Source organism: Wyeomyia smithii, chromosome 2 (genome assembly GCF_029784165.1).
Source record: "Wyeomyia smithii strain HCP4-BCI-WySm-NY-G18 chromosome 2, ASM2978416v1, whole genome shotgun sequence".
Taxonomy (NCBI): domain Eukaryota; kingdom Metazoa; phylum Arthropoda; class Insecta; order Diptera; family Culicidae; genus Wyeomyia; species Wyeomyia smithii.
The window spans coordinates 237,964,951-237,972,956 of record NC_073695.1 but is presented as its reverse complement, the minus strand read 5'-3'; the positions used below and the strand labels follow the sequence as shown (position 1 = coordinate 237,972,956).

Sequence of the window (8,006 nt, the reverse complement as noted above, 5' to 3'; positions counted from 1 at the left end):
ATTTCCGGCGCAGGGCTTTGCTCCGTGTTCGTAGTTTCGTATTAAAGAATTACTTCCATACCGACTAGGGGAAAAAAAGAGTCTTATTACTGCAACAGTTAATGAAGATCACCGCGTATAACTCGAAAAATGTGTTTGTGTGTGTGTGAGAGAGAGAGAGAGAGTGTGTGTGTGTGTGTGTGTGTGTTTATAATAGAAATCAAACATTGAACATTGATTGGTGTTTTAAAAAAAATTTTTTTTGAAAAAAAAAATCGACGATTGAAAAATATTATTAGGCTAGGAGAGTCCCAAGGTATTTGAGAATTTTATTTTTTGATAACATCAGATCTCTACCTTTAATGCATTTCTTAGATATTTGGCATTTTAAAAAAACATGTGATTTTGAAGTTGTCATGAACCTAAGCTTGTTCATTTTTTTTTTTTATTTTGCATGGGGACTTTATTTAAGAGGACGAAATTTTGAAGCCCCTCCTGTTCCTGAATATCTCAGTCTTTACTTCTATATGACCAAAATGAAAATTAAAAGAATCGCCGCTTTTTCACTTTTATTCGCATTTTTTCACTTCCCGGAATCCCGGAATTTCCTGGCCATTCTGCGTTCGAGTTGGAAAGCTGAGTAATTTCGAAGGCTGCCTAGCTCTTGAAGCTTCTCCTTTAAAATTTTTTGTTATTTATATAAATAATTTTACGAATTGGTTTTCCTGCGAAGATCAGTCTTGTGACATTTCGGATTTACCTACAATTGTTGTAACCAGTAAAGGCTGTTCAGAAGTACAGTACTTCGGACGTCTATTTGAAGGAAATGGTATCCTGCTCGGACTTTGATTCTTGTGAGCTTTTTGTGAAGTTTTTCTCCTCAGTATTCGCCACGGATTGTGCCTCAAATGACGATGCTCGGCGTGCTGCGGCTAATGTGCCAGCCGACCTTGTTGATCTTGACATTTTTGAAGTCACGCATGACATGACCGCCGCTAAGAAACTTAAATGTTCGTACACTGTTGGTCCCGATGGAATACCGGCCGTTCTTTTGTGCCGTTGTATTGATATTCTGGCTGCTCCACTTTGCACTTTTTTTACCCACAATTTTCACCCAATCTTTGGGAAGTTTCCTGAGGTATGGAAGCACTCCTATATGTTTCCGGTTTTTAAAAGTGGTGATCGACGGAATGTCAAAAACTACCGTGAAATAACTAATCTGTCAGCTGCGTCTAAATTGTTCGAGATCATTGTAAGCTCTATTGTATTGAATTGCACACGCAAATACATTTCGTCGGACCAGCATGGTTTTGTTCCTTGGCGATCTGTAACAACAAATCTGATGGATTTCACGTCGAATTGCATTTCTGAACTCGAACGAAACGTACAGGTTGACGTTATTTACACTGACCTCAAAGCTGCCTTCGACCGAATTGATAATCGAATACTGCTGAACAAAACTTCCCGTCTTGGTGCTTCATCACGGTTCGTTAAATGGCTTGATTCATTCCTGTGCAATAGAATTTTGCAAGTTAAGCTTGGATCAGGTGTATTGTCTGCGTTCACGAACAAGTCTGGCGTACCACAGGGTAGTAACCTAGGACCGCTTCTTTTCATTATTTTTTTCAATGACGTTGCTGATGCACTTGGGATTGGTTGCAGATTAGTTTACGCCGATGATTTAAAAATTTACTTGACGATTCGCACCATCAAGGATTGTTATCGTCTACAATCACTTTTAAATACCTTTGTGACATGGTGTAAACTAAACTCGCTAATTCTAAGTACTGCAAAATGTGAAGTGATAACCTTTCACCGCATTGAACGGCCAATACTTTTTGATTATGCTGTCGACGGAGAAGTGCTGCGCAGAGTAGATTACGTCAACGACCTTGGAGTTATACTTGACAGAAAGCTGACCTTCGATAGTTTCGAAAGCAAGTCGGCAATTAGGATTCATCGCAAAAATTGGACGTGACTTCGAGGATCCCCATTTTCTGAAAGCTTTGTACTGCTCACTTGTACGACCCCTACTAGAAAACGTAAGTGTGGTTTGGAGTCCGCACCAGCTTTTATGGAACCTGCGCCTCGAACGTATACAGAGACGTTTCATCCGATTAGCCCTGAAAGAATTACCTTGGCGTGATCCTACGAATCTGCCACCCTACCCGGATCGTTCCCGCCTGCTTGGACTTAACGCTCTAGAGCACCGCCGCAAAGTACAACAGGCTGTATGCATTGCCAAGGTTCTAAACGCTGAACTGGATTCCCCGAAGTTGCTGTCATTGATGAATTTTCGTGCATCTCAACGTATGCTGAGGCCCTCTTCGATGCTTTTGGACCAATTCCATCGCACGAACTATGGTTATTATGAACCTGTTGCCTTTTGTGTGAGAACATTCACGAGTGTCGAGCATCTTTTTGATTTTGGTGTGCCTAGTCATATTTAATGATTATCCTTTTTTCATTAAGACTTTATGTCAGATGCACTTAGAAATGAACAAATAAACAAATAAACAAACACCTCGAGATAAGGCACCTTTTTTTTCGTTACGTTATATCGAAAAAAAAATTTCATTGATGCAAAATTCTTGATGGTTACTCAATGGTGCGCAAAAATTGATTTCCTTTTACCTAGCAGTATATATAAATCTGTCTTTTGCCCCTCTAAGACAATTTTCGTAAACAAACAAATTCAGTCACAGAACATTAAAAAAAAATACCTATTTGACCCCTCTTTACGCTACTTATTATGGTTTCAAAACTTACTGAAAACATCTATTAGGAACATTATACACCCCAAAAACAATTGTTGTACTTTAATTTTAAGATATTTAAAAAAAGTTACGTTATATCAAGGTAACAGTTACGTTATATCGTGTTACGTTATATCGAGGTTGCCTCACATCGATATAACTGTATAACAATACCTCAGTTGAAATTTAAACAATGACACTACTCCTAGCCTGAAAGTTTATATTTTTCAAAGCCTCAATTTGGGTTTGATAGACTCACATATTTCAGCACAACTGATATTCCATGTCACGTTTCACACGATCAACTTGTGTTTGTCTTTTTTGAATATTGTTATATAACTAAGATGCTAATAAACCACAAAATTTAAACAAGGAGAAAATAAAACTAAGAAATTTCGGGGAGAAATGGGAACGAAACAATGAAACAATCACAATGATAACGCTGGACGACAAAAGTAAAAAATTACCCTAGATCTCCAAGTGGAAAAAATGAATAAATCTAGCCTTCAACCATTCCTGTGAATTTTGGTGCCCCTAGCCACCTCGAAGGTGCACCAAAAGGCCGCAGAATAATTGCTAGCCGGGTTCATCCATTTGCTTTCGGCAAAACATCATTGAGCTCTTTGACGACTGGACCCGTTTTTGTGGCAGCAAGGAGCAACAACATTCAAAAGAACGTTTCAAAAGCTCTAATCTTCTTTTTTTCAGTTTGAGCCATAGGGCAATACCTGTGTTGACCAGAATACACTATGAATGTACAGTGGTGGAAAGAACCCTCAAAGCCAGGTTCGATTCGTTCAAATCCACTTCAAGCCTACGCTGCTGTTTTTATAGAGCAACTATTAAGCTAAGATACGGGTACATAATTCAATTTAACAAAACGGGTAAATGACATTCGTTGTAATGTACAATGTCATTGGTTGAATTTGTCAAATAAATTGGATTTAAAACATAATGGCGTCGAAAAAACATCAAAAACTTCCGATTTCTCAAAAATTCAAAATGGCAGCACTGTTGTCCCTTAAGGTGAAATGTGTTTGAACTCGGGGGAATTTGTTTTTGCGTCAAAATACATGAAAAAATTATACATAGAAGCCAAAACAAAAAAATTGTTGCACTGTGTATTAGAGATGGTCGGGTATGGGAAATTTGTTACCCGTACCCGACCCGTACCCGACTCATCGAGAGTTTTCAAAACCCGTACCCGACCCGAACCCGAAGTCTGGTTTTTCAAAATACCCGTACCCGACCCGAATCCGAAAAAATATTTTTTCAACTACCCGTACCCGACCCGAACCCGTAAGAAAAAAAGGCCCAGTCGTCGATACCCGACCCGTACCGGATTTTTTTTTTTTCAGAATACCTAACTCGCACATTTCATGCACTAATTGTCGAATTTTGATACCCGTACTTAGTGTAATAAAGACACGAATCTATGTTTAAAATAGAAAGTTTAATGTGGTTCATCGAAATGATGACCGGAGTTAGGCCAGAACCGAGTGTTCATGTGAACGAAAGTTAACGATCCCAGAGTTCCAGCCGATAAATTGGTTCTCCTAGCGTCCAGCGTAGCACCTGTCAATGAGAATGTCCGCTCGTCTGATGTTGATGAGGCTGGTATTGCAAGTAACCACGATGCCAACTTAGAAATCCGCGGAAATGCAAAGCTTTGCTTGCGCCAAAAAGTAGCAATGTCAAATTTTTCGGCATCGAAATCATTCAGCTGCTGTACCCCCAGTTCAGCCCCTAAAAAGTGGTAAAAAGGATTTTTATTTAGTTTATCTGTCAAGCAAGTTTGAAAAAAAAACCATTACATGTGAAATGGTGCTTCAAATATCGATCTAGCTCGTGCACTGGAAGAATTTTTTCTGTCTCATCTTCACTATCGGAATCGATATCTTCGTGTGTTTGATGAAAAGAAGCATCTGTTGTATTCTCCAGATCCAAGTCAATTCGATCGAGCATTCTCCGGAGCTCGTCGTAGACGCTTGATCTGGTAGATTCATCAGTAATCTTCAGTTTTCGGTAACTAAAAGTAATTTTTTGATCTATCTAACACCATATATATGATTCATTAGTTTGAAAAGCTACATAAACCCCATTTACTAAAACATTTGTTGTGATTAGTATAATTTATTTGGTAAAGTTTAAACAAAAATTCGATTTTTGAAAATTGGGTTTTTAATATGAAATTTATGATCATATTTTTGTTCATTTTTATTATTTTGTTTTTCATTTTCTCTTACGGTGTATATTTTTTTCTAAAAAGGACGAAATAACTGTTTACAACTTCACTGAAGACATTATACTAATCAAACAAACTGTTCTGGTCTTTTAATATTTTTGTTCCTTATTTCTTCATAATCGTTATATAGTTTTTATAAAACAAATAAGAGAAAAGGCTCTTTTTTACATCATCGTCTTTCACAAATTAGTTTGTATTCAACGAAAAATACTAAAAGCACAGTTTGACATCTTCAACCAATGGGAAAATCTGTGCAAAGTTTCAGCCATATACAAAATTTCAATTAGAACAATAACGCTCACATAGACATTGCAAAAATTTTCATACTCACACTGGAATAAGCAACGTTGCACAGTAGTGAATGATCCTAGTGTTTAGGTATCGGTTGCATAAAACCTCACATTTATTTATAAAAATATCTGGCAACGTAGAGTTGGTTTCCTCTTTAATTTTTGCGATATGTTTGAATATTTTTCTGTGTACCATCGATATTATGTGGAATGTAGGTGATTGCGCTCGACTCAAAAGCTTCGTGTGTTCTTCAAAAGGAAGAAGAAGTTCGGTTAGCGAATTTATTATAGTTTCTTCTATGCCATATAGCCGAGTCTGTTGTTTAATTGACACCAGAAGGTCATGAATTTCACGAGAAACGTTTTGATATGACACCAACATATTCAATGTGGAGTTCCATCTGGTTGGAACGGACTGCTTCAAAGACTTACTCAGCTTGTTGTTCAGGCCAGATCTTTTCATGTATTGCACAAGTTTTTTTAGTGTTTCTAATGTTTCGAGAACATTGGAGCATTGATCCTTAACATCTTTGTCTTCTAAAAGATGGGAAACTATCAAGTTGAAGGTGTGGCACTGACATTCGTAACGCTCTGGAAAAACAGTTTTAACGTTGCTGCCACCATCAGTGACACTAGTTGAATTGAGAAAAACTGTCTGAGCTATTTCTGCGGAACCGAAAACTTTTTCTAGCACTCGATTTTTACCCGAATATTCTCAATACTTTTCTTCTTATTTGTCTCTAACTCCGGTACTGCAAGGCACGGCGATTGTAGTATACCATTGACATCGAAATAATGGGCGGTTATTGACATGAAGTTCTGCTGCTAGTATTTATCTGCCCATAAGTCGAAGGTAAAGCAAATTCTTGGAAATGATGCAGCTTGCGCGATGTTATGCTTCAAATTAGCCAAAATTTCATCGCTGACCTCCACAAGCCGGGTTCTTTTTATGGTATGGCGGCTTTGAATAACATCCGACACCTGAGAATGAGTATTGAGTAGTCTATACAATAGCACTTCTAATAAAAAAAGTCAATCGAAAATCTTTTTAGGATAATTTAGAAAAACATTTAATTGCAAAAAAAAATTTTTCAGGGTGTATATTTTTTCGGAGAGACAAAATTATCATCTACAACTTTGTCGAAGACGTCACACCGATCAACAAACCGTGCTGGCTCTTAAAAATTTGTTATCATCAATACCTTGTAATATAGCATTTTTAATAGCTTCTTAAAAAAAGTCGTGTTTTGAAATTATAAATCAATAGCACAAAATAACATTTTTCGCCCATAGAAACGTCTATGCAAAATTTAGTCAAATCAAACATGTCAATTAAAAAAAATAATTAAAAACGTAACTAAAATATAATTTACACCTAAAAATTTGCGTGGGAAGGATTTTCTGTCAATGTTATTGAATTGAATGTCAATAATTAATTTAGAAAGTAAAGTAGATTAAAGAATTTTAACCTCGCAGAAAACTTTCTACAAAACTATCATCACACCCCAATTTAGTAAAATTTAAGTGGTGTTTTTTAGGGTTTTAATCATTAAATTAAAAACATTAAATTAGAAACAAAAAATGCTGCTATGAAAACAATACCATGGAAACTTACTTGCAGTGGTCCAAATTTCGCTCCGAGGTTTAACATTTCTTGGCAAATACTTTGGAAACCGATTCCTTCTACAGAACGAAACGGTAGTAAATCACCCGCTAGCCCTCGAGCAATAACCTGGTTAACTCGTACGACTTCTTTTTTCGGGATGTTGGCCGGCTTGTTGAAAGCTGTTATTTTAGGTTGTAAACCTGAACCTGATGCACTTTCACCACGCTTCCGCGAATGAGAGTCGGCATGACTTTTAAGGGATTTTGTACCTGTTTTTTGGCTATGCCAGGCAAGAACAGCACCACAAATTTCGCACCAGACAAAGTCAACTTGCTTCGAGTCCACTTCCAGCACTTTAAACACTTTCCTCACATCTGACTTCTGATCAGTTTTATCTATATATTTCACGCGCGCACTTTTCAATTTGATTAACGTTTCAATTGATGATTTGGTATTTATTTTAGACGGACCTTCCATTCTGACAAACAATTAATCGTAACCAATAAAACAATGAGGGTGACGAGCTATGACAAGAGTTGCCATAAATAATTTGATTTATTTAACAGAAAAAAAACCATCTGTATTGTGCTTAAGAATATATATTAAAAAATGTATGTTTCAGATGAATTTATGAATATTTTTATTTTAAATGAATAATGAATAATGAAAATTCAATTGTATTTTTTTAAAGATTCATAGTAACTTGCAAGTATGATATAGTTTGAAACAAGCGACGATATTTATATGAACATCGCAGCTACCCGAAATCTGAGTAATATATAAGATCAAAGTTGATATATCTTAGAACTTAAAAATATTAATTTAAATTAATGTATTTGCCAAAAATCTGTAATTTGTGTGTATAAATTCCGTGTCATCGATTCACTTTAAAATCGGTTAAACACAGATATTTTTCTACATACGGCATCCCTGGCCACGATGCAAACGCTGCAGACAACTGTCAGAATAGCAATTGGGCGATTCCTCTTCATGTGAGAATGGGCGATTTCTTCTTCGAACCTTCCGATTAGCCACACTGAGAAAAAAACTAGGCTTGCAATGTTAAAAATTAAATTTTAATAATGCACGAAAATAAAGTTACCCGTTTTACTGTATTGAAAAACGTGTTT

At 36.5% G+C, this 8,006-nt stretch overlaps 1 protein-coding gene across 1 annotated transcript; it reads right to left on the bottom strand.

The window, feature by feature from the left end:
• Positions 1 to 6,095: 6,095 nt before the first annotated feature.
• On the bottom strand, positions 6,096 to 7,353 carry LOC129720487 (uncharacterized). Its single transcript, XM_055671969.1, has 2 exons — positions 6,886 to 7,353; positions 6,096 to 6,251 (listed from the first exon to the last, which is right to left on the bottom strand). Exons 1-2 carry the CDS (start codon positions 7,351 to 7,353, stop codon positions 6,096 to 6,098), a joined length of 624 nt encoding a protein of 207 aa, XP_055527944.1.
• Positions 7,354 to 8,006: the final 653 nt, after the last annotated feature.

Coding starts and splice junctions, on each gene's coding strand:
- LOC129720487 (XM_055671969.1), bottom strand. CDS start 7,353: ATGGAAGGTCCGTCTAAAATAAATACCAAATCATCAATTGAAACGTTA. Junction 6,252..6,885: donor CGAAATTTGGACCACTGCAA/GTAAGTTTCCAT, acceptor ACTCATTCTCAG/GTGTCGGATGTTATTCAAAG.